This window comes from Mauremys reevesii, linkage group 1 (assembly GCF_016161935.1).
Source record: "Mauremys reevesii isolate NIE-2019 linkage group 1, ASM1616193v1, whole genome shotgun sequence".
Classification (NCBI taxonomy): domain Eukaryota; kingdom Metazoa; phylum Chordata; order Testudines; family Geoemydidae; genus Mauremys; species Mauremys reevesii.
In genome coordinates this window covers 179494264-179513107 of record NC_052623.1, presented here as the reverse complement: position 1 = coordinate 179513107, position 18844 = coordinate 179494264, and the positions used below count along the sequence as shown (strand labels likewise).

The window sequence follows — 18844 nt, the reverse complement described above, 5'->3', positions numbered from 1 at the left end:
AGCCTGATTTTCACAGATGTTAATTAACAGATCCTCCTTTTGAAATTAAGTACTGTACTATTAACTTACTCATCCTCTCACAACATAATTGGGAGGAAGGTTGGGTTTGTGCCAATGGCTCTAGAATGAGACTCAGGGTTGAATTCCTAGCTTTCCTCAGACTTCCTGTGTGACCTTGGGTGAATTACTTAATCTCTCTGTGACTTAGTCCCCAGTGTGACAAAATAGGGATAATAACTTCCTTGCTCTTGGGTGTGTTTGAGAGGATAATTTCATAGGTACTTGGGATGCTCAGATTCTACAGTGATGTCAGACGGGAACAAGCGAAGCATGGAGATGTTAATGGCCTGATTTTCAGAGGTTGGGGAACTATAGGTCACGGCATCTAAGTCATTTTGAGTAAGACCACAAAATCGTGCGCAACTGATATCATGTAGGCTGTAGTAGGAAATTATTAAGGCAGGGTAAGGGGACAGTGTATTCTATTAATTGAAAGAGATCTGATCGCATCATAGCTTTCCATAGCAAAATAGCTGTCCTAAAATATTTTTCTTTGCACATTACCCACTGGTCTCTGTCTAGCATCTCAACTTCAGTTACGTTACCTGTCTGAGTGGCAACGACACATACTCTTGAGTTCCTTGTCTTGGTTTTCTAGCACTTAAAATACGATTGGCTCATTACGTGGCATCAAGTAAATGAGCTTCAATTGTTGCTATTGAAGAAGAATCTCCTACAGGGGGGTTGGCACTTGCGATATTATACAGATTCCATTTCCAAACATACTGTCTTGTAGACACACTCTGACCATCTCAGGCTTTGTACGACTAATGATGCATGGAATAACATGTCAGCCAAACGTATGGGCTTGAGTGTAACATCTTGGCAGCTGGTATATTGGAGATTCAGATTGGTGAGAGCAAGAATCCTTAGTAAGGGTCTATATTTTCCTTCTATATTTAATGATAACTTATGTTTTATAGACCACCTTCCATCCTGAGGGGAACGAATAATATAAATTGATGTACATGCATTTCTTTACCACTGGAAAGTGGCCACCTCTGTGTTGAAATGCTTCTTGTTCTCATAGCAATGCAACAATTTGATGTGAAGTGAAAGGACCATATCCAGCTGAGACTGCAGGGAGAATTCAGAAAAATTACTGGTTAGCACTTGGACAAATATCCGAGCAGAGACCCTTGCTTTTAGGATGCATCTTCACTAGGCAAAAGATGTTTTCTTAAATCATGTTTGCTGTGTCTACACTAGCACTTATGTCAGCAAAATTTTGGCATTCAAGGGTGTGAAAAAAATACCCCCCTGAGCGACATAATTTTGTCAGCATAAGCACTTGTGTACAGTGCTATGTCAGCAGGAGACGCTCTCCTGTCAACGTAGCTACCACTGATTGTTGAGCTGGTTTTATTATGTCGACAGGAGAGCTCTCTCCCATCGGCATAACGCGGCTACACGAGAGCTTTTACAGCAGCACAGCTGTTTATCAGTACAGCTGCGCTGTGTAAGCTAGTAAGTGTACACATGGCTTAGGCAAGACAAAATCTTAGTGAAATAAGGCACGGTATAGTTTTAACATTGGCTAGCAGTTGAAGTGAACGGTTTATCTTCATTAGTATTGTAACTTGTGTTAGCTAACACGTGTTAGCTAGCATGTGTTAAGAATGAACCATTTTTTCCCTAGTGCAGGCAAGGCATTACTGACCACAAATTTTCAAGATCTTTGTTTTATGTGTCTTCATGCTCTGATGGATTGAGAGTAGGGTTGGATGCCGGGAACTTCTCATTTTAACTTTGGCTTTGCTTTTCTCTCTGTTGGTGGGTGTGCCTGGGTAAGTTACTTAAACTTTGTTTTCAACTCTTCTCACTGGTGAAAGAGCTGTAATACATAAAGGAAAGTTTGTGCTAATTTGCACCATAGGCAGAACAATTTCTTGCAGCAATGAAGTATTTCTTCAACACTGTCGTCATCCATGTATTTAACTGATATCACTCAGTTCAGCAAACAAATCTGATAGAACCACACTAAGAAACGGGTTGGCTCCAGGCCACTTACTCATAGTCAAGGAGATATGCGTTACAGCTTTTTGCTGCTGGTGTAACTTTGGGAGACAACATAGGCTACTGTGACCACATGCTACCATATTTTGGCCTGTAGAGTAGGGCATAGTATTACAGATTGTGAGGTAGATGACGTAGTAATGTTAAATCCATACTTTTGTGAGCACATATTTGAATTTGAAACTAAAAGAAGGTAGTGGCATTGATGGTCATATTTACATAAAATACTCATTTTCAAGTGCACAATGGTAGAAAGAAGCACACTGGAGTAATTTAAATAGTAGATTTTAATCTATTATAAAAGCCTTAGCATAACTTGAAAATTTGTGGTAGTTTAGTTTTAATCTAATTTATAATGCACTACATTATAAATACGGTTGTTTTTTTAAAACTAATTTATTTCAACATAACTACTGGCAGGTTAAATTGTTTGAATTTTACAAATTGCTATAGACCAAGAAAAATATATAAATTATTTTTTCTATTAATTCTTTCCAAATAGAATTGTGTTTAGGAAAAAACTCTTTTGGTTGTAGACACAAACTCATTAAGATTTAGTTTACACTGTGCTAAATGAGCTTTGTCTTATAGACATTCCCTGTTCTACCTTGTCCTAATGCAATAAATGTTTGTGGGGCCTGTATTTAAAGTATTTTGAACTGTACAGTATTTGCTAGAAGATTCTACCCTGTGATTGGTCAAGTATTGCTAATTATTTGTATCATGGTAGCTCCTAGAAATTCTCATCACTATGTTCGCAAACATTATGAAAAGATGGTTTCTGCCTCAAAGAGTTTACAGTTTGTCCCCCATTCTGCACAGGCTTATGCACTGAGAATTCCTCATAAAGCCGATAGGGCTGTTCCCTTTTGGCTAAAGCTAAACGTGCCTAAGGCTCTGCAGAGCTGGAGCCTGTGTGATTGTATGACACTCATGCTGTCTGCATGAGTACCCCTAACAAGTCAAAAGTAGAAATGAGATGAGCACTTCAGTTAGGCCTAAAACTCTTCAGAACGTTGTCAGAATTTTAAAACAGCGCCACCCTCCTCCTACCTAATGCTTTCCTGGAAGATACTACATGCAATCTAGTCTAAAATACAAACTATGAAAAGATTAACATTTAAAATTGAAATTTCCTGGTAGAAGAATACCACTATGTAAAATCTGAAATTCTATTCACCTGAATAATTTAAGACTCTAAAATGGGAGAAAACTAAAGAGCTAGGAACACCTAAATAAAAATCTGATTTAAATTTAAAAAGCCAGTTTAAAACTTTAGAAAAATATATTTTTATTAACATTGGAAAGAAGAGTGTATTAGATTAAATGAAGATTCTGTGAACATTGCTCTTTTTGACTTATTGTGCAGTAGGCTGGAAGAGCAGGTAAATCTACCTGGAGGCCTATATGAATATGAAAGGTATTTAACATGCATGCAGAATATATTCACAATTATTATTCCTACTTTAAAAATTGTTTGATGCCATTTTATACACATTGTTCTTAAATGTACAAGGTAGCATTCCACAGAACTGCCTAAACAAGTCCATTCTTTGTTTAATTAGGCTATTCAATTGTTAGTTACAGAGCAATCAATACCAGTTTGACTAGCCTGCTTGACATCTATACCATGTTAGGGTGTTGGTACATTTAATTTATATTTGGAATAAGTAGTCTCTGTCTTTCCTTCCTAATTAATGAGCATCATTCATGAGCAGTATCAGCTATCCTTTCAGAAGCCAGAGAGGTGTGGCTAGTGTTGTACAGTACCTTTAACCTGGGATAAATTAAACCTTTACATTTCAATTCATTTGATTTTGATTTTGCAGGCTCCTACCCTTATTATTTTTGTTTCTCTCCTGAAATTAGAGAGAACTACGTATTACTGTATAGGTATTTTTAATAGGATTGGAGGAGATCGAGCAGGTCGTTATGTAGGGGATCTTGCTCTTAATTCCATCAAGGGAAGCAGTAATGATGCACGCCATCTTTGCAAATTTATGGCCCACCTAAAGCATGCATATTCCAGGGAGTTTTCTGAAACAGTGAGTTCATCAGAAGTAGATGGGCTAAAAATCTGAGTAGAAACGATATAAGATTGTTCCAGCTTTGTTTCCTAGGGTTTTTGCAGTTTAGTTCTAAATATATCTAGTGATGGGGTTTCTGCTACTTTCTTTGGGAGGTTTTTTCAGACTGATAACTTAAAATCTTCCAACAGTGAGATTTATCAGTTTAAATTCTTTTTCTCATTACTCTTGTTTGTCTCTTTTTGGACCCACTCTAAAACAATTCCTCCCCTTCCTTAGTGTGCCTACACACTAAATATTTCTAGGCAATTATATTGTCATCACACCCCATTCTCAGTTAGCCAACATACTTTTTAATCGCAGTGTAAAGTAAATAGTATAGTTAGCAAATGGTAGTTTGCCTGAATATTAACTATTCCTATACTATCATGGATTACAGTTGATCTCATGTAGAAGTTCACTTTATAAAATGAAATGCTAGTGAACTGAAAGATCATTAGATAGTATACTTTTTTTTCCTGGTGTTAATTGTAAGGTTCAAGATGATACTCTCAGTTTACAGTTAGTCATGGAAGGATTACATTTTTATTGGTAATTGTCAGTAAACGTGATTTCATCATACACTTGAAAACTTTAATTAGAATAAACATCCAGAGATTTAGACTTTTGAATTAGATTTGTTACAGATGGACTAGCAAATGAATAGTAAAAATAGGTGTGATTTGTTGATTTAAGGATATTTATTTTGTAATTTTGACAGTGTTGACAGCTTGTGTTGTAACAGTGTATAAAGGTTTAACAATTGAATCTCAACATGTACTGTCATTAAATAATTGGCTAATTATACTATAATTTCCTGCAACTGTTAAATGTAAATTGATAAAAATTGAAAATTCTTAAATATCAATTTTATATCAGTTACAAAAAAAAATCAAAATCAAATTCTGCAAGCCCATTTATAGTATTAAACACAACCCCATGCTTCCACCACTTACACTGTTCAGCTATGCCTGATGTCTGAAGGCTAAATAACCATTAAAGTCTAGTTGCTAAGGGCTTGTACCACTGTAGCGCTTAGTGAAGACGCTACCTATGCCGATGTGAGAGCCTCTCCAACTCTCTGAGAAGCAGTAGCTATGTCAACAAGAGAAGCCCTCCTGTCAACATAGCACTGTCTATACCAGGAGTTCGGTCAGTTGTAACTGCATCACTCAGGTGACACACCTCTGAGTGACATAGTCATACCGACATAAATTCATAGTGTAGACCAGGGCTTAGAAGCTAAATTTCACTACTCAAGTTTGACTGCATTTTTTGCTGGGGTGCATTTTTATTTTTTTATTTTGTGTGTGTGTGTGGGGGGGGGGGGATCCACATTCCACGTAACATGGCACAAGTCAAATGTAATGTGGCACACTCATGCATTGCTCATGTTAAGTTTGCATCTTATATGGGAGCAGATTGAATATTAGTAATATGTGTGTGTAATATGTTCACAGTTTATACACTATCTTTATAGTTATAAAACTGATAAAGTACTTCATGGGAAATTGTTGAATGTTTGTTTATATTTTTTTAAATATAGGAACACAGGAATTTGCCTTTCATGCGTGAATTGAGGTATCTGTTTGCGCTTCTCGTTGGTTCAAAGAGAAAATACGTTGATCCATCTAGAGCAGTTGACATTCTTAAAGATGCATTCAAATCAAATGATTCTCAGCAGGTAAAATTTATAATATTTATATTTAGAATTGGATCTCCTTATGGTCTCTGAACAGTAGCAAATATTTAACCTAAATAAAAAGCAAAATATACTATATTCATAATTGGTGACAATAAGATTTCTAATTCTCCTTTATTCATGTGATTGTTGGCCACATGCAATGTTGTATGATCTCATTGAAGTGCTGCTTTCAGACACAAGGTCTAAATCCATTTTCCAAATGAAAGGAGGCTTGTGGCTGAGTGTGCCTAACATAATCCATGCTTTTAAATTTAATCCTCCCTTCCAACACCCACACAAAAAACAACACTTTCAAAGCAATGGTAACTATTACTTTACAAAGATTTTTAGCAGTTCCATGCTCCTGAGTTCCAGCCTCACATGTAAGATCAGAAGTTAAATGGAGTTAGTAGTCTTTGTCAGAGCCTTACTCATGGGGAGCGCATTAGAGCCCTGAACGGGACTATTTTTAGTCCCACTCCCGTCCCATCCCACAATACCCACTCCTGCTATTATGGTAGTGGGTCCTGCGGGACTGGTAGGATCCTGGTCCTGCCGCAGGGGTCTACACTAGTGCCATGCAGGGCTCTACAGCACATCTCAATTATTAATCTTGGCATGTTGGATCCCCAGATGGGGGGAAGAGGCTAGATATTTATTCGTTTGGAGAGTTTTGATACTTTATTTTGTTCTAAATCATAGCCGTTACATTTTACTGTTTCCAAGTCATTTGTTTCTACTTAAATCTGTCATTTTATCCATATGGACTTAGGTGGCTAAATCATTTGCTTACAATACACTGAGTTCAGCATTCCATGTGGATAGCATCAATCACCACATGTCTAAGTCCTTTGGTATGTGATATGTGTCAAGGTTTCCTCCCCAACTCTGAACTTTAGGGTACAGATGTGGGGACCTGCATGGACCCTTCTAAGCTTAATTCCTAGCTTAGATCCGGTAACTCTGCCACCAGCCAGAAGTCAGTGTCTGGCACACTTTCTGTCCCCCCAAAACCTTCCTTGGGGAACACAGATCCAAACCCCTTGGTTAATTTCTCCTTGTGTTAAGATCTATTTTCCCCTCCTTTCCCCCTCCAACACCAAGTCCAGACCCAATTCCCTGGATCTTACAACAAAGAAAAATCAATCAGGTTCTTAAAGTTTTTAATGAAAGAAAAAGAAAGGTAAAAATCATCTCTGTAAAATCAGGATGGAAAATACTTTACAGGGTACTTAAATTTATATAGCCCAGAGAAAACCCTCTAGCCTCAGGTTCAAAGTTACAGCAAACAGAGGTACAATCCTCTCAGCAAAAAGGAACATTTACAGTTTGGGAAAACAAACATAAGACTAACATGCCTTGCCTGTGCTACTTACAAGTTTGAAACATAAGACTGATTCGGAAAGATTTGGAGAGCCTGGATTGATGTCTGGTCCCTCTCAGTCCCGAGAACGAACAACCCCGAGAACAAAGAGTACAAAACAAAGAACTCCCTCCACCAAGATTAGAAAGTATCTTGTCCCCCTATTGGTCCTCTGCTCAGGTGTCAGCCAGGTTTACTGAGCTTCTTAACCCTTTACAGGTAAAAGAGACATTAACCCTTTACTATCTGTTTATGACAACATATATTGGAGCACTGGGGTGCATGAGATCTGCCAAAGTGTTAGGGATGTCTAGATAGTACTGACTGAGGAACACAACACGTTCGAAGAGCCAAGATTGGAAAACCATTGTAGCATGGCCTTGAAACACTTGGATTTTGGAGTTCTTGTGGGTGTGGAAGCCACTGTGCTGCACTTAATAGTGTTCAAGAATACACACAAATATGTATTAATCATTGTTTGTTTTTTTTAACAGCAAGATGTGAGTGAATTCACTCATAAACTATTAGATTGGTTAGAAGATGCCTTCCAAATTAAAGCTGAAGAGGAGAGGTAAGGGGTTTTTAATATGTAAAAATGTATAGTCATATATATTCATCTAATTTCCCATCGTAAGAACATTTAAACTGATTTTTAAGACAACTGACTCCTCTGTCCTTTCCATCAACCAATGGCCCATATTATGAAAATGAAATTTTAAAAAAGGAGATATCTTGGGTCCTGTCTACACTGGAAAAAATAGGGCTTATAATATATAAGTACAGCTCTACTAGCGGTAACAGTGGTGTAAGTTGTAAGGTAGTTATCACTTTTAATCTAATCCTGTTCAGAGGCATTGTTCATCTTTGAACTGGACATTTTTTTCATCTTTCAGGCATATATGCAAATTGTCTATTTCATTGATTGTAAATTTTTAGGATTGATTAAAAAGAATTAGTGGACACTGAATGTCAATGAAAATTTTCTTGTTTTAACTACTGTAATGGCCCAGTCCAATTTCTGATGAAAGGACTTCTGCTGAACTCAGTGACAGTTGGATCTAACCTTAACTTTACGATATTTTTGTTTTCTTGTTAGTATTATTCTTCTCCCCCTTCCTAAAAACCTATTTATTTTGTTGCTGGGACAGATAACATCTTATTGCACTTCAATAAAAAGCTGATTTTTCCAAGTGCAGATGTTTCTTTCTAGGTACTGTCAGTGAGGTTTTTTGTTTTATTTTTTTTTGCTATCTTGTCTTTTTCATCTTGGGAAACGTAGGGAACTTGGTATGAAAATAGCAAAATATTAAAGAACTAAAATGCATTATGGCCAATCAATTGGCTTTTGCCTTAAATAACGTTTTTAAATACAGTAGTTCAAATACTTCCAAAACTTTTTCCAATTTCTTCTCACAAAAGCTAACTATTCACTGTGTCACCGAACATCTGTACATTTTTTTTTGAACAATTAAATTTTGTAGGAGGATGGCGGGAACTCACTCTTACATGGTTATGTATGTTTACAAGCAGTCTTGGGAATTGACTTCAATTCTGAGTTTGGATATGCATGGAACTTCCCAGAATAAAATACATTTACTTACTTTGTAAATACACTTCACCATTGTGAATACATAAATCCTTAGATTACCATGAACAGATGAAAGTACAAAACTTGACATTTACAATAATTAAAAATGAATTATGCCACTATATAGATTTATGTAATAAATGCAAATGCTTCTTACTTTTGTAACTGTTGGTTTATGTGGCTGTTGTTGTTTTTGGTCTTACAGTTTCATATTTCATGTTTTTAGGGATGGAGAAAAGCCAAAGAACCCAATGGTAGAGTTGTTTTATGGACGATTTCTAGCAGTGGGTGTGCTTGAAGGTATGCATTTTATTGTGCTTGAATTAGAAAAGATGTCAGTTGATAAATTTTTAAACATATGTCTAGTTAAACAAATGAACTGTATAATTGCACACATTTCTAAATGATACCTTACCCCAGAGAATACATCTTTAAAATATGTACCATAACCTAAGTTCCCTATAAGCCACGCAGCTGCATGGCCCTGGAGCAGCCTATCAAGGGCTGCGGCAGGGAGGGGCGTCTCTCCCCTAGACCCAGAGGTGCCTCTCCTCCGCCTCACCCCTGGAGGTGTCGCAGCTGGGCAGAGATGGGGAGATGCTCTCCACCAGCCCCGGAGCTGCTGCGGCCAGAGAGGGGCACCTCGGAGCTGCCGGGGAGAGAGGGCTGGGGGGAATTCTCTCTCCCTGCCATGGCCCCGGGGCAGCCTGCAGTCCAAACCCCTCATCCCCGGCTCCACCCCAGAGCCTGCACCCACAGCTGGAGCCCTTTCCCCCCTGCACCCCAACCCTTTGCCCCAGCCCTGAGCCCCCTCCTGCACCCCTCATCCTTGGCCCCACCCCAGAGTCCTCACCCCCAGCCAGAGCCTGCACCTCTGCCCCAGCGCTGAGCCCCCTCCCACACACCGAACCCCTCGGACCCACCCCCACCACATATCATCTCCATGTTGGTGACATAACAAAATTTGTTCTGCACATGCATGGGAAAAATGAAAGGGAACATTGATCACAACGGTGACCAGTTTTTTTCCTAGAAAAAGCGAGGACATGGATAGGGGGGAGGTTGTTTTGTTTTTTAAACTAATGTTAGGAAGATTCGATAATTTCCAGTAGAGTTGAATGTGTGTTCAGGTGCAGCACAATTTAGGTAGACTTGAGTGTAAACACTCCTGAAAACTGGCAAATATTTCATACTAGACTACAGAAAATCCTGTTCCAGTATATGATTGCAAGTGAGCTTGTTCTCTCTCTCTGGAATGTGTAACAGTTTAAAATTTGTAATACTTTGAAGATTATGATGTTCCACTTCTGCAGAAATCACTGAAAAATATTTCAACCAAATTTAAAGTGACTTCCAGGTGTGTCTTTACCTGGAACATCCTGCCTCCTGTGCCTCTCTCTGCTTCATTCTTTCTTCAAATCTATCCTACAGACTCATTACTTTGAGCTAACATTCCAACTCCTATCTGCATTCACACATTCATGTTTTCCACATCGGAACATGGCAAGGTTACAAAAGCAAAGGAGTAGAAGAAAAGAAATGGGTCATAAAACATTCGTCTTGTAATGACTGACATAAAGTATGCCTAAATAAATACGTGTAAAATAAAATTTTCTCCCTTTGTGGTGTTACCCGTTCTTACTCTCCCTGTCTCCTTAGTTGGAAGTCTTTACAGATTTGTATAAATTACTGTAGTATTCTCAGGGCAGAAGTCCTAGTAGTCCCATTGACTCTGGGACTATGCAGGTAAGTAAGAACTATTGAATTAGTTTTCTGGATCAGGCCCTTACTTTTCACCTGTAAATGCTATGCACATCGGGAGTGCTATATCAATAATAAATAAAACTAGTTGTTAAAGTAACAAGTGTAGGAACTAAAATATTTAGTAGATTTTAGTGGTTGAGGAGCAAAATAATCAGTCATTTTAATATTTCATCCAAATCATTTCCCCTCCAAAGTAATTTATTTTCATGCATCTGATTGATTTGTTCAATACTATTATATAATCTGGAACAAGCGAACATAGTACCTATCTTTTTGTTCCCCCTTTTAAGGAAGACTTGATGAATTATGTACCAGTCAGCCTAACTTTGATACCTGGAAAGATACTGGAAGAAATTATTGAACAATCCATTTCTAAGCACGTAGAGAATGATAGGGTTATAAGGAATAGGCAGCGTGTATTTGTCAAGAACAAATCCTGCCGAACCAACCTAATTTCTTTCTCTGGCGGGTTTACTGGCCTCTAGTGGATAGGAGGAATTTTAGTAAGGTTTTTAACCCAGTCTTACATGACATTCTCATTAGCAAACTAGGAAACGTATTTTAGATGAAATTACAAGTTGGGTGCACAACTGGTTGAAAGACCATATTCAAAGAGTAGTTATCAACTGCTTGCTATCAAACTGGGAGGTCGTATCTAATGGAGTCCCACTAGGGGTCAGTCCTGGGTCTGATACTGGTCAACATTTTCATTAATGACTTGGGTAATGGAGTGGGGAGTACTGCAAATTTTATAGGCATATCCCATTCTAGGGTGCAGTCCAGACAGAGAGGGGTTGTGTCACCACCTGTCCTTCAACCTTGGGTGCCTTACAGTGCTTTGCTGCTGTAACTCCCAAAGTGGGCCCCTTACAAACAGCCAGAGAGCATGCAGGTCACACTGAGTGAGTGTGTGTGTGTGTGTGTGTGTATAGCTGCAGCCTGCCAGTGACTTCTGTCAAAGTCTTCCACCAGCCTTGATTACCATTTGCAGGGTGATTCCCAACACACTCCCAATTCCAAATACTTCTCTCCCCTACCCCAAATATGTGTTCTCCAGTATCCAGCCCTCTCCAGTTTTTAGAGGTCCATTGCCCCTGTAAGAGGTCTGTGTACAACAGTTTACTACTTTGGTTGGAATTATCAGACAATTCAGTTTAAACACAAAACTGGATTAGCTTTGATTTTAAAGAATAAAACAAGTTTATTTAACTACAAAGAGACAGATTTTTAAGTGGGTACAAGTATAAAGTATTAAAGTCAGAAATGGTTGCAAGAGAAATAAAGATAAAACACCTCAGAGTAACTAAAATTCAACAAACTAGAGTGTTCAAGGTGACATTCTTACCAAATGTTTCCTGCAACAGGTAAGAACCCCTCCCAAAATCCAAAGGCTGTTTTTTCTGTCTTCTCACATGAAATAGTGAGATATAGGATACTTAGGGTGTTTTTGCCTCTCCCTTTTATAGTCTTGTCACCCTTTGAAATGCGTTTTCATGAGGGTTACCCCTAGATGAAGTTCCTTCAAGCTATGAGGATGGAGACTTGGGGTCTTATGGTGAAAGAGGTTCTATGGTGTTTGTTAAAATGAAAATCAATCTATTTCTGCCCCCCTTCTCTGCCAAAGAATGGCCACTTGACCAGTTATTGCCAATCAACTTTGATGACCCTTGGCTAGATGCGTCAGCATGTCTTTTGTCTTCAAGAAACTTGTTTACCTAGTCTGCAGACGTGTCTGGTAAACACATTTCAGTCATAACTTCAACTTATGTTCCTAACTTTGGGTGGGGGGATAGCTCAGTGGTTTGAGCATTGGCCTGCTAAACCCAGGGTTGTGAGTTCAATCCTTGAGGGGGCCACTTAGGGATCTGGGGCAAAAATTGGTCCTGCTAGTGAAGGCAGGGGGCTGGACTCAATGACCTTTCAAGGTCCCTTCCAGTTCTAGGAGATTGGTATATCTCCAATTATTATTATTACATATAATGTTGCTACACGTGTTTCAGCACAATATTATTGACCAGCAAGCTATTAGTTTTCAAATGATAGTTTACAAGGCATATGTTATACAAAGACTATCACAATGGTGTGTTGGGGTGTGAATACAGGGATGCACTGTTTGCAAATGACACCAAGCATAAAACCTTAATTGTTAATACCTCTCTCCTGCCAAGGTAAGAAATTTGAAAACACAGAAATGTTTGGCCAGTATCCACTCCAGGTTAATGGCTTTAAAGATCTGCATGAGTGCCTAGAAGCTGCCATGATTGAAGGGGAGATCGAATCTTTACATTCAGAAAATTCTGGAAAGTCTGGCCAGGAGGTGAGTTAAATGTTTGGTTCCTGTGGGGGCTAATAGTGCCTCTTTATGATGATTTAAATAAAGAGCAAGATTATTAACCAAGAGTGCAGATCCCCACACAGCACTGTGCTGGTGATCACGCAGGCTGCTGCCGTAGTGGTGTAAGCCTATCCTAAATCATGCCTGTGTAGTATGCATTGTGTGTGTAAGGGGTGCAGATGGCTACTGCTCACCCGACATATCAAATAAAAGGAGTCAATTCAGCATTGGGCTCTGGAGAAGTGTATGCTGATGCAAAAAACTGCTGAGTCTGCTTACATAGTGCAGCCCTGAGTGAGCATCGTGTCTCCAGTGTGACTGGAGATGTTCCACTGCTGAGTTATGGGTCCACCTTATTCTTTCTGAGAGGGTATTGAGGGTCACATGACCATTTTTTGCATGGGCTGCCCTGCTTTTCCCTGAACACAGTTGCCAGGTTAAACAATTACAGTGGTGTAGGTGACACAAGCTGTAACAGTGCTCATTTGCATAACCTCCCTGTCATAGTTGACTCAATCCTCATTTGTATATTGAACTACTGTGTCATAGAGAGCACACACAGGCTAAGCTGTGCTGGGTTCCTTCTAACTATTTAGGCAGTGAATTTGGGTGCCTTACTATTTGCTTCTGCAAATTTTAAGCTCCTGTATAACCTAATGAGCTGGCATTTTGCAGGTAACAATATTGGTCTGAATTTAACGTACAGATGACACAAATGTACAATGTTGTTCATAGTACAATTATAGAAATGTGGATTTTGCCAGGTATAATTGGCATTTTTTTCTTCTGACAACTTATCCCCTTCAGAAAAGTCTCACACGCTACGTAATGACTGCATATCTATCTAGTCTGGGACTAGCCTGTTTGCAATATGTTAATAGAACTTAACTCTGACCTAAGATTTTTAATAATAATAATAATAATAAAAAAAGTCAACACTCCATTATTTGGGGTGGGTTGGATTATTTAGAATTTTTTTTAGTTGAATAAATTAGGATGTAAATATACAATATGTATGCAAAAGTAGAAGGGGATGAGATTCTTTTTTCACATCCGCCCATAATGGTTAAGCCACATTCTCTCAGTTTATGTATTTTCACTATCCTGTCACACCTATCTCAAGAATGTGAAATCCTTCCTAATAGGATTGTGTTGTCTCCCTAGTTCAGATGTATTCCTACCTTTCATGTAAATATGTTACAATAACAAAATGTTACTTCCTTTAAAGTGATGTCAAAATATACATTAGCTTTTAATTACAAAGCATAATAAAAGCATCCTCCAATTTGTAGCTGTAATTTCCAATTTGCTAATGCTGACAAAAGTTTTAAAATTTCTCTTCTGCACTAATTCCTTTTACTGTCAGCTGCTGTTTGTTTTACCTTTGCCTACAGATCCCACATTCGTGCTGCTTTCTTTTCATATGACATTTTCCATTTGTTTTATTTTTTAATTATGGTCACCTGCACAAATACAACCTCAGCATAAATTCAGTTTTTTATGATAAGGCTGTAGGGTAACACCTTTCCTGAAGCAAACACACACACAAAGACTTCACTCAAGTATCTCAGTGCAGTATGAAGCACAATTTTTAAATGAAAGTAAGTGGTTTTTTGTGTGTTGTGAACACGGTGGACGCTACACCATCAAAATTGTGTATACACATACATGCGCCTGCACACACAATTGAAATGGAGCAGTTAATTATAATCTGTTAGTTATAAATTGCAGGGTTCAGTGGTTTTTGGAATTTACTATATGAATGTTGGCAAATTGTGGAAAACAGAATGACCATGCGCTGTTCTAGATTGTCCATCTTTACATGTTGTAAAGTTAAGACACTGTATTTAAACCTGGCTTCTATTTCTACATGAAGGCAGAAGCAAAAACAGTCATGCAGCATATTATAAAGAATTGTTGACAGTGGTAAAAACAGAAAATATATAAGTCCCAGCAAAGAAAAATATTGCTGCACAATTACCAATCTAAGATGACATCAGATGTACAGTACATTAGTCATATTTCCTATGGAAGATATTAAATATTAAAAATGAATATACCAGTAATTTGTTTTGGAAATAGCCAGCAAATCTTTAAGGTGTTGGAAATATTGCAGAAGGCTGAATTTCTCTATGCTTTAACAAAGGATATACCACTTCAGAAAGAAACCTCAGGTTGCCATTTGTCCCAATTGGTGATGTAAGGAAACAAAACTTGGCAGCCATAAGAGCCTGGAAGGTAACTAAACATCTGTGGTCACAAACACTGGCGATCCATATCTACTCTCAAAGTGACCGACTTTCTGCCAGGTTTTAATTCTGTACTAAACTGCTGGGGTGTGAAAGATATTGAGAACTCTTGATTACCTGGGTTGAACACACAGGGTAAACCTACTGGTAACAATTGGGCTCTAATGATCTGAAGTTTGAATAGAAACAGTCAGTCTTACTTAAACTAAAGATGAAAGGTGGGGGAACCATATGAAGTTGACACTGATCCATTGCCAAAAAAAATTTTTTTTTACCCACAGTGTTGGAAGCATTATTGTAACAATATAACCAAACAATTGCTGTATGGTTGAAAAGAATTTACTGTGTGCTTCTTTTGTTTGTTTGTTCAGCATTGGTTCACTGAACTTCCTCCTGTCTTAACTTTTGAGCTCTCAAGATTTGAGTTTAATCAGGCTTTGGGAAGACCAGAGAAGATCCACAACAAATTAGAATTTCCTCCCATTTTATATCTGGACAGGTACGTTACAATGTATTCAGCAGAGTCTTAGTGTGTTTAAAGATTAAATTACATGAGATTGGTTAAACTGCCAGTTCTTCTTATGATGGGTTAACTCATGGTAATCATAGAACTGGAAGGGACCTCAAGAGGTCATCTAGTCCAGTCCCCTGCAGTCATGGCAGGACTAATTATCTAGACCAGTGGTAGGCAACCAGCGGCCCGTCAGGGTAATCCACTGGCAGGTCGCAAGACAGTGTTTACATTGACTGTCCACTGGCTGCCGCTTCCCGCAGCTCCCATTGGCCGGGAATGGCAAACCATGGCCACTGGGAGCTGCGGGTGGCTGTGCCTGCGGACAGTCAATGTAAACACTGTCTTGCGGCCTGCCAGCGGATTACCCGGATGGGCCGCAGGTTGCCCACCACTGATCTAGATCATTCCTGACAGGTGTTTGTTTAACTCGCTCTTAAATATCTCCAATGATGGAGATTCCACAACCTCCCTAGGCAATTTATTCCGGTGCTTAACCACCCTGATGGTTCAGAAGTTTTTCCTAATGTCCAACCTAAACCTCCCTTGCTGCAATTTAAGCCCATTGTAATGTTACATTGTAGAGAGAATAGCTTAATTGTTAATGGTTTGTAATGATTGTTTTAGTAGGTTCATGTCAATGACCAAAAATTGTAAGTATGCTGCTATTTATATTACTGAAACACTCTATACTACAGCTTTTGACTCATTTTATAACTAGTTAGTTAAATGGTTAATCTGAACAGTGTTATCCCATAGTGTTGCAAATATTCTTTCCCTAGTGTTTAAGATATGCACATGGAATACGTTACTGCACAGACTACTAAGCCATGTAGTGGCACCTGAGAGTTATGTCCACACTGCCAAAAAAAGGGTGCTGTACTAGTTTATAGAGTGCAAGATGAAACACTGTTTGCTGCTGCTGATGTGGTATAAACCAACCATGTGTTTGTGAGAACAGACCGTTTTTACGAGTCAGAAGAGTTGCTGTGTGGACACAACTTAAAACCATGCTTCTTGTAACTGTCAAAAAGCATGTTGAGAAGTAGTTATGATATATTTGTATTTGTTCTGTGGACAGAGTTTTAGAGCTTGGGAATCTAGACTTTTCTGAAAGTTTTTTATAATGCCATATATGATGCCACAGATTAGCATAAGCTTGTATTTTGTAGAAATAATTCAACTCAAAATGAAATTAATTAAAAATCTACTTCTGATTAATAGTGGACAAACAAATGTAAATGTCTTAGGCCTGGTCTACGCTTAAGTTAGGTGGATATAGGCTCTTAAGGCTGTGGAAAAATTCATACTCTTGAATGCTGTGGTTAATCCAACTGGACCCCCTCCGGTGAGCACATGGTTAGGCTGATGCAAGAATTGTTCTGTTGACCTAGCTACCATTGCTCAAAGAGGTAAATTAACTACATTGACGGAAAAAAACCCTTCTGCTCGTGTAGGAAGTGTCTACACTATGGTGCTGCAGCAGTGTAGTTGCAATGCTGAAGCTATGCTGTTGTCGTGCCCATGGTGTAGACATGGCCTTATAATTAGTCTCTTCTGTTTTTTAATGCATCATAAGTGGAAGAAAAATGATTTTAGTGACTCAAACTTAGTTGTTGATGGTGAATGTGTATGACAGTTTAATAGAGTTCAGTGTCAGTATTGAAATGCAGGCAGGTGACTCCTTGTCTACCATTTTGTTTTCACAGATACATGCACAAAAACAGAGAAATTACAAGAATTAAACGGGATGAGATCAAGAGACTTAAAGAGTATCTCACAGTGTTACAGCAGAGATTAGAACGGTACTATAGATGATTTTTCCAAACATAAGGGCAAGTGACATTGAATTGTAGGCTATACAGAGCAGAATAGTTAATTGTCTTTTTATATTTAATTAAGTGTTCTGAAGTTTCTCTTAGACCTTTTTTCCATTCCACTTGCAACTTCTGAGGAATGTTTATTTAAGCAAAAAAATGCACGGAATTTATGATAGGTTTATTTTACTTAATTGTAGTCTGCCAAAAATTCCATTTTGTATGAGTATCAGGATATTTATACATTTCTATGGTTAACAGATATTTAAGCTATGGTTCTGGTCCTAAACGATTCCCCCTGGTAGATGTCCTACAGTATGCATTGGAGTTTGCATCAAGTAAACCTGTCTGCACTTCTCCGATTGATGATATTGATGCTAGTGCTCCCCCTAGTGGTACTGTAACAGCACAGACCATTCCAAGGTAAAAACGAGATCTCTTTTGTGTGTGTGTTCTGTGTTTAGCATTTCTGGTTTTAGGTGTTTGTTTTTAGGCAAATTATGGATCACTTTAAAGGAATGAAGTTTGTCTCGGGGGAGGGATAGCTCAGTGGTTTGAGCATTGGCCTGCTAAACTCAGGGTTGTGAGTTCAATCCTTGAAGGGGCCACTTAGGGATCTGGGGCAAAAATCTGTCTCGGGATTGGTCCTGCTTTGAGCAGGGGGTTGGACTAGATGACCTCCTGAGGTCCCTTCCAACCCTGATGTTCTAAGAGGAAGGACTAGGAGGAGGCAGAGATGAGTTTTTTTGTTTTGTTTTTTTTTTAAATACTTTTTTGTCCAATAATAGTAAAAGTGAGCTCCTAACTAACATGGGAAGTTTGCTCCTCCTCATCATGAATATTTTTCAGTAATACAAAAATGCTATCTATATTACTCTATAATACTTTATCTGGAGTATTTTTGTTATGTATTTATGAAAACCTATTCTCTAATTTTGTTTTGGTGGAGATTTGTCAATTTTAAACCAAAACCAGAAGCCATATTGCTGTGTATTGTGAATTATCTCTAAGAAAAAATTATCTTACTGCTGCCACAAAATTGTATCACTATGAGCTCATCTGTTCTCTGTTAATATGTCTGATTCTAGTTATAAAGCTGAAACTTTCCTAAACGGAATCATTATAAATAGTTGGAGTGACAATTGCAATTCTAAAATGAATACAAGATTTTATAGGTGTATACATTATACATCATTGGAAAAATGTTAACAGAATTCCAGAATTTTACACATGCATGTGTTGAATGGCTCCAAGTGTTGCTTTAATCCAGCAATGATCTGCATTTCTAAATCTCAATCATATGCTATCTGCTCTTCTTGTGCTTCACTACATGTTAAACTCATTCGCAAAGATTTTGCTCTTTTATGTTTTATGTAAGTGTTGAAAAACCA

The 18844-nt window shown here is 38.2% G+C and overlaps 1 protein-coding gene across 6 annotated transcripts in view; it reads left to right on the top strand.

The window, feature by feature from the left end:
• USP25 (ubiquitin specific peptidase 25) overlaps positions 1–18844 on the top strand; it is a 125296-nt gene that overhangs the window by 65586 nt on the left and 40866 nt on the right. For all 6 annotated transcript variants that reach the window (XM_039531075.1, XM_039531064.1, XM_039531095.1 and 3 more), the window contains 7 exons: positions 5689–5826; positions 7684–7760; positions 9004–9077; positions 12710–12858; positions 15497–15624; positions 17346–17441; positions 17715–17876. In XM_039531075.1, coding sequence (XP_039387009.1) covers positions 5689–5826; positions 7684–7760; positions 9004–9077; positions 12710–12858; positions 15497–15624; positions 17346–17441; positions 17715–17876 — 824 coding nt within the window. The remainder of the gene's footprint in view (positions 1–5688; positions 5827–7683; positions 7761–9003; positions 9078–12709; positions 12859–15496; positions 15625–17345; positions 17442–17714; positions 17877–18844) is intronic.